Source organism: Hyperolius riggenbachi, chromosome 5 (genome assembly GCF_040937935.1).
Source record: "Hyperolius riggenbachi isolate aHypRig1 chromosome 5, aHypRig1.pri, whole genome shotgun sequence".
Classification (NCBI taxonomy): domain Eukaryota; kingdom Metazoa; phylum Chordata; class Amphibia; order Anura; family Hyperoliidae; genus Hyperolius; species Hyperolius riggenbachi.
The window spans coordinates 390,987,959-391,002,711 of NC_090650.1; the positions used below are offsets into that span (position 1 = coordinate 390,987,959).

General features: G+C 46.3%; 1 protein-coding gene across 1 annotated transcript in view; it reads left to right on the forward strand.

Moving 5' to 3' along the window:
- GRHL2 (grainyhead like transcription factor 2) overlaps nt 1-14,753 on the forward strand; it is a 143,075-nt gene that overhangs the window by 61,723 nt on the left and 66,599 nt on the right. The window contains exons 7-8 of the mRNA XM_068237738.1: nt 892-1,003; nt 12,479-12,573. Coding sequence (XP_068093839.1) covers nt 892-1,003; nt 12,479-12,573 — 207 coding nt within the window. The remainder of the gene's footprint in view (nt 1-891; nt 1,004-12,478; nt 12,574-14,753) is intronic.

Genomic DNA, 14,753 nt, shown 5'->3' on the forward strand with positions numbered 1-14,753 from the left:
TTATCTAAATTATTCCACTTTTGGATGTGAATAATCATACTAATTGTAAATATTGCTACCGTCTTTTCTAATGTAAAAATCAGTTTTATGGCCCTGTATGCCTGCCACTATGCATATGTCCATTACAGATGCAAGAGCCCTGCAGTTCCTATTCAAAAAGTGGGTCCTAGAGATCACATTTCCTGTCAGCATGTGGGAAATATGGTCTGGTTTTAGTTGTACTTTGGGAGTCACATGGCCACTCTTGATTGACCCACCAGCTAAATCTACAGAGGGCAGGATGCTAGCTATAGTGCACTAGCAAGCACATTTGACTCATGAGTAGGGTACTTGATCAACCACTTTGCTTCTGTACACCATGTACACTTATTAACCTGCTAGAATGTTGTCTTGTTCAATATAGGCTTTTGTTGGGCTTTCATTGACCTCTCATCATCCTAACTCCTTACTAAGCTTTACCTGGTCATCTGAACAGGATAGGAAGTGATGGTCCTAAAAGCTAACTCCTCCTCCCTCCGCCCTGCCTGACTCTAGTCTTAATCCCTTTCTAACTGTTAGCACCACCATAATTGACCATCACTCCCTATTCTGTTCAGATGACCAAATTTTAACATTCAAGCAAGTGGTTTTGGTTGCCAGTTGCATGACTTTTGTCAACTGCAATAGATGTAGGATGGACTGCCTGATACTCCTACCCTGGTTTTTACGCACTGCTGAAAAGAAAAAGCTTGGCACTGGTTAGATGACCAGTATGCTGGGTAAAAAAAAGCCAATATTTTGATTTTATTAAAACTGGCAAATGTGTACTGTTTACCATAGGGGAACCAATAGGCAGATGTTATCAGAAACTGTCTATAGACATTAAATATCTATTGACATCTTTCTTGGCAGAGTGTGATCATGGTTGTGTTCAGTGAGGATAAGAATCGCGATGAGCAGCTGAAATACTGGAAGTACTGGCACTCCCGGCAGCACACGGCGAAGCAACGCGTACTGGACATCGGTATGTGCCATTATTATATCTGTTCTGATTTTTATGTAGTAAGGTGGTTTCTGATATGAAGATGTCAGCGTGGAACACCAGTAACCGGAAAGAAGAGAAGACAGAGAAATAGGCTAGGAGCACCAATAGTGTAGCCTTTAAAAGGTGCCCCTTACCCATGCTACAGAGATTAAATACACTTTGCTATTAACCTGAAGAAGGGGATCAAACCCAAGAAATGCGTTGGTTAATTTTGGTGTCCAATAAATTACTCTTTAACCTCCATATTGATTTAAGACTGCTCCTTATTAATTCCCCAAATTGGTAGCTTACACTTACATTGGGGCACCTCCTTGCACCCTGCATGATTTTTATTTAGTTTTGTCACTTTCTCCCCTGATCCCCAGGTCTCTAGGTAGCAGCAGATTCCTCCGCTAAATCTCTCAGGTGGAACTTACGACTACTCTGGCTCAACGGGTTTTGGCCATTTGCTGCTAATTTCCCACAACCAAAGGTGTACATACACGCACTATAACTGTTGCCCTGTAGTGATTGGAACTTGATCCCTAGGGTAATCTGGCCATGAGCTCGTATAGACTTCGCCTCAGCTACACTAGCGCAACTCACTGATGTTGCTATCAGGAGGGATGGCGGCAATGACACACCATAGAGGAGCTTTTGGAAGGCGGGGCTAGGAATGGGGCAATGCAGAAAGTCATTTTTAAGTGACCTGGGGTAACTACGGTGGGAGGAGGCGCCCCCTTATAAATTGATAAAAGGCTGATTGGAAATATAATGAAACAGGTTTACTTCAGTAAAAGGGAGTTTAAATATACTCAGTTTATTGGACGCTAAAAAGATGACGTGTTTCATGCCTCTTGCCTGCTTCCTCAAGCCAAAGGGTACAGTGTCTTAGTAAATGATAACGTGGTGATAACGACCACGCAAAGTACCACAATTGCTTGACTTCCTATTCGCTCCCGTCGTGTAGCCACCCGCAAGAAGATGGATAGGGGAGTTAAAGAGGAACTCCAGTGAAAATAATTTAATATAAAAAGGTGCTTCATTTTTACAATAATTATGTATACATGATTTAGTCAGAGTTTGCTCATTGTAAAATCTTTCCTCTCCCAGATTCACATTCTGACATGTATTACATGGTGACATTGTTACTGTGGGCAGATTATGTAGCTGTTCTAGCTTTAACAGACAGCTATAAACAGCCATTTCCTGTGTGTGTCATTGTTACATTGTGGCAGTTTGCCCAGAGTACCGTACGGTACCAGAGCCTCTTGTGGGAGGGGTTTCAGCACAAAATCAGTCATACAGCGCCCCCTGATGGTCTGTTTGTGAAAATCATTATATTTTTCATGTAAAAGTGGGTATCAGCTACTGATTGGGATAAAGTTCAATTCTTGGTCGGAGTTTCTCTTTAAGGGACGTTGCTGCAATCCATCTTCCTGGTTCGTCAGGTGAGTATTCAGCTACAGTAGTATTTATCGTCACCTTCCGTCCGTTAGACAAAGTTATACCTTTTGAAACTACAAGTACAATTGTGACTGTATTCCGAATTAAACATGTAATTTCTTTGCGGAGCAGTGTAAAATACAATCAGAGCAACACAAGGGGGGGGGGGGGGGTGTTTGTGGCTCTAGCATGTAATCTGAAGAGTTCTAGAGATGGCCGAACGGTTCGCCGGTGAACGGGAACCGGCGAACTACCGAGGTTCACGATCACGGAGAACCGCAAACATTTCCGGAAGTGCGATTCACCCCCATAGTGCATCATGAGGGTCAACTTTGACCCTCTACATCACAGTCAGCAGGCACATTGTAGCCAATCAGGCTACACTCCCTCCTGGAGCCCCCCCCCCCCCTTATAAAAGGCAGGCAGCATTAGGCATTGGACTTACTCGTGTGCCTGCAGTAATTAGAGAAGGGAGGGCTGCTGTGCAGAGACCTATAGGGAAAGCTTAGTTAGGCTTGTTAGGTTGCTCTTTCTTGCTGATCCTTATAGCTAAAAAGCACTCCTCATCCTCAACAGCTCTTTTGAGAGCTAATGTTCTTGTGATCTATTTTGTGTGTGTGTGTGTGTGTGTGTGTGTCCCACAGACACTTGTGTTGCATAGACAGCCTTGGTAATTCGTGCTGTGCCACTGCCAGGCCCAGCACATTCAGTGACTACCTGTGTGTGACAGGTGCACATTGTAATACCCATCACTGCATATACCTACCTGTTGTTCACTTCAGTGCACCCACCTACCCACGTGAGCGCACACAGTGTCACTGTGCCTGTCCGGTACCAGTCTGTGTGTGACAGGTGCACATTGTAATACCCATCACTGCATATACCTACCTGTTGTTCAGTGCACCCACCTACCTACATGAACGCATGCAGTGTCACTGTGCCTGTCTGGTACATGTCTGAATGTGACAGGTGCACATTGTAATACCAGTCATTGCATAATTGTTCACAGTACCTGTGTGACTGCATGCTGTGTAATATACCACTCCGAGCATACCTGTGAACTGCACCTGTGTGACAGCTGCACATTGTATTGTAATACCAGTCACTGCATACTTTTCACTGCACCTGTGTGACTGCACATTGTATTAGTCAAGTCAGTGCATACCTTTCACTTCATCCCCCACCCCCCGATATGGACATAACATGTAGAGGCAGAGGCAGGGGCAGACCCAGAGGCAGGCCACCCAGCAGGTCTATTCGAGGTCGTGCTGACGTGATTTCATGCGGCCCTGGCCCAAAGTACAGTGCTCAGAAGAAGCCACGTCCCATCAACTCCCAAGATTGTCAGGACGTGGTTGACTATTTAACACAGAACACCTCATCTTCCGCAGTACAAGCACCACATCTGCTGCATTTGACACTTCGCAGGAGTTATTTGGTGGGGAAATCACTGATGCACAGCCATTATTGTTACAACTTACAACAAGATGAAGGTGCTAGGCAAGTTACACCACCTCATATGTCTGAGTTAGGCAACAATATGGACGTAACGTGTGAGGAGGAGGAAGATGAAGTACCTGCTGTTGGTACAGTTTATGAGGTATCTGAGGCAAGCAAAGCTGGAGAGGATGATTATGATGATTATGATGATACGGATGCCACGTGGGATCCTAAAAGACAAGATGACCAAGGGGACAGTTAAGAGGGGGAGCCAGAGAGGAGTAGGAGGAGATGAGTTGCTGAAAGAAGCAGGGGGAGCTCGTCATCAGAAACAGCAGGTGGCAGTGTTCAGCGCCATGTATTGCCACCTATGGACAGCCAGTCAACATGCCCTTCATTTACAGCTGCTGAGGCCACCATAGTGCCATCACCCCAGGGGGGCTCAGTGGTTTGGAAATTTTTAGTGTGTCTGCTGTAGATCAGAGCAATGCCATCTGTTCTCTCTGCCTCCAAAAATTGGGTAGGGACAACTGCCTTACGAAGGCACATGCAGAAAAGGCACAAACTGCAATGGGAAGAACACCTGAGGAAAAGCAGCACACAAAAGAAAAGCCTCCCTCCTTCTTCTCTTCCTCCTTCAGGTGCATCCTCCTCCTCCTCCTTGGCTGAGTGGCAGTTCAATTCTACTGGTGCTGCAATCTCCTCTCCAGCTACACAGCCCCAGCTTCCCAGGGCCTATGCTGCATGCCAGGTACGACGGTGTCACGCCATATTAGACATGTCTTGCCTCAAAGCGGAGAGTTACACTGGAGCAGCTCTTCTGGCTGCTCTTAATAAACAGGTGGATCAGTGGCTGACCCCGCACCAACTGGACATCGGTAACCTGGTTTGTGACAATGGCAGAAATTTCAGCTTTGAATTTGGGAAAGTTGACACATGTTCCCTGCATGGCACGTGTGCTGAATCTCATCATTCAGAGATTTGTGTCTAGGTACCCAGGCTTACAGGACGACTTGAAGCAGGCCAGGAAGTTGTATGGGCATTTCAGGTGGTCTTACACGGCCATGGCATGCTTTATGGACATTCAGTGGAGAAACAACTTGCCGGCGAGAAGCTTGATATGTGATATCCCGACTGGAATTCGACCTTGGTCATGTTTGACCGCCTGCTACAACAGGAGAAAGCCGTCACCCAGTATCTCTACAACTACAGTAGAAGGACACAGTCTGGGTGAATGGGGATGTTCTGGCCCAAAAACTGGACACTCATGCAAAATGCCTGCAGGCTCATGTGGCCGTTTGAGAAGGTGACAAACATGGTGAGTCGCAGTGAAGGTGCCATCAGCGACTTGATCCTCTATGCTTTTGGTCTGGAGCGTGCCGTGCGTAGCGTGGTGGATCATGCTGTGGAGGAGTGTGAAGAGGAACAGTTACAGGAGGAAGCATTGTAGGATCAATTCTCATCAGAACCAGATGTTTCTTCAACACCTGCGGCAGCATAGAAAAGGGAGGAGGAGGAAGAGTCGTGTGGGGAAGAGGAGTCAGATTTAGATGATGAGGAAGGTGTTTTTTTTTTTGGGAGGAGGAGGCGGCAGAAGAACAACCGCAACAGGCGTCACAGGGGGCTTGTGCTGCTCAACGTTCCCGTGGTATTGTTCGTGGCTGGGGTGAGGAGGAGAACTTACCTGATGTCACTGAGGAAGAGCAAGAGGAGATGGATAGTACGTCTGGATCCAAATTTGTGCAGATGGCGTCTTTCATGCTGTCCAGCCTGTTGAGGGACCCACGTATAAAAAAACTTAATGGAAATGAGCTGTACTGGGTGGCCACGCTACTAGACCCTCGTTATAGGCACAAAGTGGCAGAGATTTTACCAACTCACCTGAAGGCAGAAAGGATGCAGCACATGCAGAACAAGCTGGCAACTATACTTTACAGTGCATTTAAGGGTGATGTCACAGCACAACGGAATAAAGGTACCACTGCCAGTAATCCTCCTCCCATGTCCCCGCAGGCAAGGACAGGACGCTCCAGCGATCTCATGGTGATGTCAGACATGCGGACATTCTTTAGTCCAATGCCTCACCTTAGCCCTTCCGGATCCACCAATGCCTGGACCGGCAAGTAGCCAACTACCTGGCCTTAAGTGTAAATGTAGGCACTGTGAGCAGCGATGAACCCTTGGACTACTGGGTGCGCAGGCTTGATCTGTGGCCAGAGCTGTCACAATTTGCCATCCAACTTCTGTCTTGCCCTGCCTCAAGCATCCTGTCAGAAAGGACCTTCAGCGCAGTTGGAGGCATTGTCACTGAGAAGAGAAGTCGCCTAAGTCACAAAAGTGTTCAGTACCTCACCTTTATCAAAATGAATGAGGCATGGATCCCGGAGGGCTACTGCCCGCCCGAAGACTAAGTCAGTCCCCACACACAGCATCTCTGTCTGCACGCTGTGTGAATGCCTGCCCCATGACTAAGTCGCTCCCCACACAGCATCTCTGCCTGCAGGCCGCTTGACTGCCTTCTCCGCCACCACCAACAGGGTCCACCAGGACTCCAGGCGGATTCGTCAGTTTTTAAGGCCGCTGCTAGCAGCGGCCGCTATAATAATTTTTCTGGTGCGTGTACATGCCTGCCTATTTTTTCTGGCTGCACTGCAGCTGCAACAACAAAACAAAAGGCATGTACATGTGTCAATTCCCCTTCGTGATCGTTACCTTGCCGCGGTGAAGGGGCTTGCGTATCACAATGAAGCAATGACCACCGGCTATATGAGTGTCTTGGGGGGGGCAGCACACCCAAGATAATAAGGTCGTTGTTTCATTGTGGACAGACCCAATTCCATCAGCTGTACACTCAGTCACTGTTGTTTTGCCATTCAGCTACCTCAGCCCGACCATATGGGCTTGAAAACCGCCATCGCCTGGCCATGGTGCGCACCAGTCCAGCATGGCCGTCACTACACAAACAGCTGTTTGCGGTGCATTACACAGTGAGTTTGGTCTGTCAGTGTGAAGCAGTACTCTAATTACACTCCCTGATTGATGTATACACATGCAAGATGTTTTAAAGCACTTTAGGCCTCCAATTTAGCATGCAATGTGATTTCTGCCCTTAAAACGTTGCTTTGCATCACATCCAGATTTACACCGGGACTTTTGGCGTGTATCCCACTCCGCCATGCCCCCCTCCAGGTGTTAGACCCCTTGAAACATCTTTTCCATCACTTTGTGGCCAGCATAAATGTTTCTAGTTTTCATAGTTCTAACCCCATTGAAGTATATTGCGGTTCATGAAAGTCTGTGCGAACCGAACTGTTGCGGTTCGCAAACCGAAAATCAGAGGTTCGAGCCATCTCTAAAGAGTTCATTCTTGCATTTCTGCTTTTAATGAAAGGGGAGGGGTTATAGCAGCATAAACAGCAGCAGCATAAAGTCCAGCAGAAATGAGGCAGTAGCAAGTGTCATGATGGTATACAATGAATTATCTTTACACATAAATATTAAGTTGTCCCATGATAAGTAGATAGAGTTCCTATTTAATTCTTCAATAACTGTCCTCCGCAGAAAAACAGAAGTTAGACTTCACACTAATTCTATTTCAGCAGTCCTAGATCTTATCAGATTTTCCTTTTGCACTGATGTTTCCCGTTGTCCTTTGGTAGCTCAAACTATGCAGAAAGCTGTCTTTGCAGACTTGAAAAACTTAGCGTGTATCTTGAGTACCGTTATATATTTGTGCATCTTAACTACTTGGACCACAGGTTTATACCCCCCCCCCTCCCCCCCCCAGTGACCAGGCGATTTTTTTATAATGCGGCACTTCGCAGCCTTAACAGTTTATTGCTCGGCCATATAACTTAGCATCCAAATGAATGTTACCCCCTTTTCTTCTCACCAGTAGGGCTTCCTTTTGGTGGGTTCTGATTGCAGCTGCATTTTTTAATCAATTAAAAAAAGACCTGATTTAAAAAAAACACATTTATTTTCCTTTCACTCCCTCCCCCCTAGACTAGGTTACATACACTACCTTATACATATATAGACATATGTCTATGGCAGGGATTAGATTGTGAACCCTTCCGTTGGACAGTTAAGTGACAAGGCTGTCCCCTGTACAAATGATTTTCCTTCTATAATTGAAAAAATTGAGCCTGCCAGCTTCGATCGTGGGCTGGCAGGCTGATCACGGATCCCCACTTTGGTTACAGTCGGGAGCTCACGCTTGTACGAGCGCCCATCTAATCTCACTCCTCGCGAGATCACACCGTCTGGCGTGATCGAGGAAAGAGGAAGTCACTCTGCAGCCGCCATCTTGCGTTAGGCTTTGCAGAGTGGTTAAAATAGCTTCTGTAAAACAAAATGGCATTAGTAAAGAAAGGCAAACATTTAACAGATGTACTCAACTTTTTACTACACTTCTCATTACCTAAAAATACTAAACCATATTGGCACACCTGGTTTTCTCTGTTCTTCTTCCATTCCAGTCCCTGGGGTTCATTCATTGAATTACGTTCACCAGACAGTACCAGTGGGGCAAGACCCGTACTCCCAAACCAGGTGGCCACCATAGCCGAATTCAGCGTAGTATGTTTATGAAGTCGCCGGCAGGTTATTCTGGCTGCTCTCCTTACTTACTCCTCCACAAATGCACAGACTCTGGCAAAATAAGCACATAGAGCTGTATCACTGTGTGACAAGCTCTAGGTTATGGTGAATGAGAAGCCCGTAACCTGCCTCAAAACAATGACCTCTAGTGGCCAAAGTAAAAGAACCTCAGATCATCAGATGTGCTAAATAAACAAACCCTTACCTGTTCACTAAACATTTCCCCTCCCTTCCACTTCCTTTGATCTCTGGTGGATGGTGTAGTAGGGTTAGTAGGCAGTTACGTAACTATAAACCATGGGGCCCCTCAGAAAAATTGTGATGTACCCCCCCTCCCCCAATGTTCACACCCTTTCCCTTGCCAACCCCTTGCGACCCTCACAGTAAAACAAGTGTGGACATCGGCATCTTCAGGCCCCTAACAAGTGTAGCCACTTGGATGGGCCCCTCTATCAGAGGGAGTGATGTAGTAGGTGGGTCCCCCTTACAGCCATGGGCTCCCCTGTGGTCACAATGGCTGTTCTCCCTGTAGGGACACCCCTGTGGGGTAGATACATTTAGCTGTGATGTGTAAAGCTTTTTTTCATACATAATAGCACATTGGGCCACAGGTTTATTATGTGCCAGAGAACCACACCTTTATATGTTGTCTCGTAAATGACCATGGCTACTATTTCCAGTGGTTAGTGTTATATTAGTGTTATATTACCGTCACAGTGTTTTATATCAGTGCATGCTATCTGCAGATATCCCAGCCTGTAAAGTATTATAACATTTCACTAGCAGGGCCATATAAAACAGCTTCATCACAGGGCCACATATCCCCACCTGCAGTCCTTTTCTGAAGCAGCGCTATGTACAATGATGATAGACAGAATGGATCTTACTTCTTATAGCTCTCCGTGGCTGGAGAAGGCTGTAACTTTATCCTGGGTAGTATCAGCGAAGCAGGTCATTTTGTCACCCGGCGCTTAGCTGGGGCCGTTATAGCACTAGTGCTCTGCTGCATTACATCTCCCTCCAAGTTATATCCATAGTATTTAACGCCGCCGGGGATTTCAGCAGTAGCAGGGTGATCTGTCATCTGGCTCACCCTGTGCCCAGCTTACCGGCGACAGAGACATACATACGCAGAACATTGTGAGGATTGCTGAAAGCAGGCCCGGATTGACATCACTGGAGCCTATAGGCACAGATGTCCGGGCACCTTAGACTTCACCCTCAAAGAACTTACAAACCCCGCTGAATCGCACTGCAAGTGTGCTGACTGTCCCAGCTGTTACTTCTCTTGCCCCTTAGTATTTGGTAGCCAGCGCTATCCTCAGTATTAAAGAAAACCTGTAACTAAAAAAAGTTCCCCTCGGGGGTACTCTTCTCGGGTGGGGGAAGCCTCCGGATCCTATCGAGGCTTCCCCCGTCCTCCTGTGCCCCACGGCGGTGTCGCTGTGCCCCTCTAAATAGCGGGGTTGTAAATATTTACCTTCCCGGCTCCAGCGCAGGCGCAGTATCGGCTCTTCGCCTCGGAGATAGGTGGAAATAGCTTATTACTTAGTCGCCTGCGTAGTAGAGCGGACCCAGCAGAGATCGGCTATTCCCGCCTATCTCCGTGCTGAGAGCTGCAACAGCGCTCCCGCTGGAGCCATGGAAGGTAAATAAATCAGCGCTTATTAGTGCTTGTCAGGTTTGTCAGGGGAGGATTCCGGGACACTTCAGGGGAGCCAGCGCTGGACTGCCTGCAGCTATAGGGATGGGGGAAGCCTCATTGGGACCCTAAGGCTTCCCCCTCTTGAGGTGAGTACCCCCCAGGGGATGTTTTTTTTGTTACAGAGTCTCTTTAAGTAGCTAGAAGTGCTCCCAAGTTTTCGGTACCTAGAGGTGAAGGAAAATCTGGTCAGTGGAATGCCGAGATCCGTTGGAGTAACCTCTTATTTACACTCAGCTCAAGATTTTGCATAGGGAAGGCGGGAGGGAGGCATTTGGGGAGGAGAGTGAGCCGCCTTTCCATCATCAGGCACCTGTAGGCACGTGCCTACAGTGCCTTATGGTAAATCCGACCCTGGCTGAAAGGTTCGTACTATATAAATTTTTGCAGCAGGGGCGGCCTTAGGTATGTGCCATCTGCATGCACAGGGCCACCACTCCCGGGGGAGGGGGGCACCATATACGCTCACAAAGGGAAGACGTGGTCACTATGGCTGCACACATCACTGCCAGTGCCTCTGTCACTGCGGCGCAGCAGGTCATAGTGACACCGCGTCCATGTGTTGTGCCAGAATCTGCGAGCATCACTAGTAAAGGCAACTGTCTGCAGCCTAGTTGCCGGGAGCAGGGCTGGATTTACCATAAGGCACTGTAGGCACGTGCCTACAGGCTCCTGATGATGGAAAGGCGGATCACGTCCCTCCACGAATGCCTCCCTCCTTCCCTATGCAGAGTCCTGTTGAGAATGTAAATGAGAGGTTGCTCACTCTGCTCTCTGCATTCCACTGGTGAGAGCTCCCTTTAGTCTGGAGTACCTCTATCTACTTAATATTGACGGTACTTCTGGCTACTTAATACTAAGGGGCACCTGTAGCTACCTATGACGGGCAAGGGAAGTAGGGGAGAAGTGATAGCTGGGCCAGTCGGCACACTTGTGGTGCAGTTTGGTGGGGGTTTGTAGGATCATGGAGTGTGAAGTCTAAGGTGCCAGGACATCTGTGCCTATAGGCTCCTGTGATGTAAATCCGGGCCTGGCCAGGAGGCACAACGCAGTGGCAAATTTCAGAAAGAGTTAAACATTTGTGTCATGAGCACAAGGCAGCCATGTAGTGTTTGCAATGGACGTGGCCATTTACCGTGCATAAGCTGTGGACAGGAGGTCTTCCTATGGCGCTGCATCTGAGCACAGCGGTTGCCATCTTCAAACACAACATGAGACTTTTTTTTTCTGCTGGGAAATGCCACCGCGTGTCACTCGAGTCACACTGTGACCCAATTGTGGTGTTACCAACCTGCAGCTGAATGCCACTAATGGCTGCCAGGTGGGAGGGTGAACGCGTACATAAGAAAAGGGCGCCAGGAAATTTGGGCTGGCAGGAAAGCCAATAGCAGAATATCGGTAAACTTACTGATATTCTACCATTAAAGTGTAAAATAAAATCAGTATTAAATAGCATTATTATTACTATAGCTCAACCTAACCCTACTCTCACACAGAACCCTCCCCCTTGATGCCTAACCGTATCAGGTCCCCCCCTGCACAGACACCCTTCCAGACGCCTAACTCTAACACCCCCCCCACACACACACACACACACACAAATACCCTACCTGACGTCTAACCGTAACCGCACACCCGGAGCGCCTAACCTTAACGACCAACCTTCCCCCCACCCCCCCACCCCCTGCTGCCAATTGCCACAAAAAATCTTTAGGCACCCATTGAAATAGCGCAATTGTGGGGTAATTTGGGTGCCGGCGAAGCCCTATAAACATCATGCACTAGACCTAGTGCCTGCTATTTATCGGGTGCCACAGGAATCCAAATTTCTCCTCAATGCCGCTATTTCATTGGGCGTCTATGGCAGTGCCCGAACTTCCGCCGCTAGCGGGCGCCAAAATTTTACTGTGTTGTAACTTTTGCTGCCTGTGCTAATAATGGTGGTGTTATTTTTATACTGAAGGTCCACTTTAAGGTATATTCATTATTATTATGACTCTTTACATCATAAAGTTGTAAAATGACTCTTATGCCTTGCTCTCTGAAAGGAGGTGGGGCACAGACAGTGCTGTCTGAGAAGATTGCACCATGCAGCCGTGGAGGTCTGTGCAACAGGAAGTGGCTAGTGAAGGAATTTCAGCACTGCTTTGTGAACAAACCCCTACATTTTTTCCCCTAGATGAGCCGACCCCTAAATGTACCTTGTGTGCAGCACATGAAATCACCCACAAATTCCAGTGTACGTTTTCATCCACACTAATCGTGATGTTTTATCTCATTGCCAGCTGACTACAAAGAGAGCTTTAACACCATAGGAAACATTGAAGAAATCGCCTATAATGCTGTGTCTTTCACCTGGGATGTGAACGAGGAAGCCAAGGTAATATTTCAATGAAAGTGTCTCAGGTGTCACTCACTGTGTATTATTTTTAAAGGTCAGCTCCGCCCACAATGGACTATTATGTCCGGGATAGAGTGAGGGAAGGGTCAGAGTGACTCATGATGGGGAAATTCCACTTTTAAGCAAGAAAGCTATGCTTTTACTTCATCAGTATCACTATATGTCTGCAGTAGTTTAACGACAAACTTTGTTTCAGCTTGTGTATATTGTATTTATGTTCATATAGCACAGGTCAATCTATGTTTGCAGTGATTTTTCTGCAGTAAAAAAAAAAGAAAATCCTTCTTAGCATTTCTCATTTTAACTGTGGCTATTTTGAAGCCAATCCTGATGTAATCTCCTCCCCTATACTTCTCTGCTTGATTGTGTATGCATTGCCCGCCCTACACTATAGAAAGTGCATTGTCTCAGCATGAGAAATATTGGCCAATCAGAGAGGAACAGAGGTGTGGGAGGGGAAAACCGGAGGGACAGAGGCATCAGTCAATCAGGCTGCATTAGTTAAGTCTGAGGGGAAGTAGAGAAGCAAAAAAGGACAACCCAGCATGCCCTGCAACTTCCTTTTTGTGTACCAAATTTTGTGTGTACTAAATAAGAGTTAGGTAAACTTAGTAAAAGAGTTTGTGATTTTAACTTTTGGATTGCCTGGTTAGCATCCTTATTACTTGTTTACCAGATAAAAATAAAGGATTGATTTTTGATTTCATGCTCGACAGTTACACTTTAAACAAATTTTAGTGCATATGTCATTCATACACCAACATGTTTATAATGTTTTTAATATGTAACCTTTTCAAGTCCATCCAGCAGCCAGCTATGACTGTAAAGAATTGCTGAACTATTTTTCCTTGCAGCCATGGCAACAGTTCAGTGTTGGATGAAACAGCTCCAAATTTTTATATTTGTCTGAAGTAAGTTAGGTAGGACTGCTATAACTATAAATCATGGAACAATGGGGTCACCTTAACATTCACACCCCCTTTCCTTGTGGTGATACCAACAGCCAAGAGGCCCCTTTGATACATCACAAGTGCAGTCATCATGGGGTGCTCCGCCTCATTAACCATTTCCGCCGCCCGGACGTGAAGCTCACGTCTGGGCGGCAGCTCAGCAGCGCTCCCGCGCTTGGGCGCGCTCCCGCCCGCGATCGCGGGCGCGCCCCCGCATCCCCGCTGTGCCGCCCGGTAGCCCTGGGATCAGTGAAAGGGAACATGGTTCCCGATCACCGAACCCTTTCCCCCGCAGAAAAACCGAAGCGCTCACCTGTGAGGCTCCGGCTCTTCTGCCCGGCCAGATTTCCGCATCCCCCTTGTACTTCCGCGTAGCAGGAAGTACAAGGAGGGAAACTAAAAACGAAGGTGGCCATCTTGTGGCCAAATAGTAAACTACAGCTACACATATTAAACATAACAATTTACACAGAAAACAACATTAAAAATTAACAGTTTATGTCCCACACCAAAATATTCCCCAAATAAAAGTTTTAATAGTAAAAAAAAAAAAATTACAATTAGAAAAAAAAAAAAAAAGACATAAATAGTTACCTAAGGGTCTGAACTTTTAAAATATGCATTTGAAGGGGGTATACTACAAACATTTTTAAAATTATAAGCTTGTAAATAGTGATGGACGCAAAACGGAAACGATGCACCTTTATTTACAAATAAAATATTGGCGCCATACATTGTGATAGGGACAAAATTTAAATGGTATAATAATCGAGACATACGGGCAAATAAAATACATAGGTTTTAATTATGGTAGCGTGGATTATTTTAAAGCTATAATGGCCGAAATCTGAGAATTAATGAATTTTTTCCATTTTTTTCTTATTAATCTTGTTAAAATGCATTTACGGTAAAGTGGCTCTTAGCAAAATGTACCACCCACAGAAAGCCTAATTAGTGGCGGAAAAAACAAGATATAGATCAATAAATTGTGATAAGTAGTGATAAAGTTATTAGCGAATGAATGGGAGGTGAAAATTGCTCTGATGCATAAGTCGAAAAATCCCCGCGGGCTGAAATGGTTAAAGGAACTCTATTAAACCAAGTGTTCTAAAATGACAATGTACAAATAATGTCTAAGTAGCTGTGTAAACATTTTCCTACTTTTCATGTTAAATATCAGAGGCGAAAGCTTTAATTTTGTGTAGGATT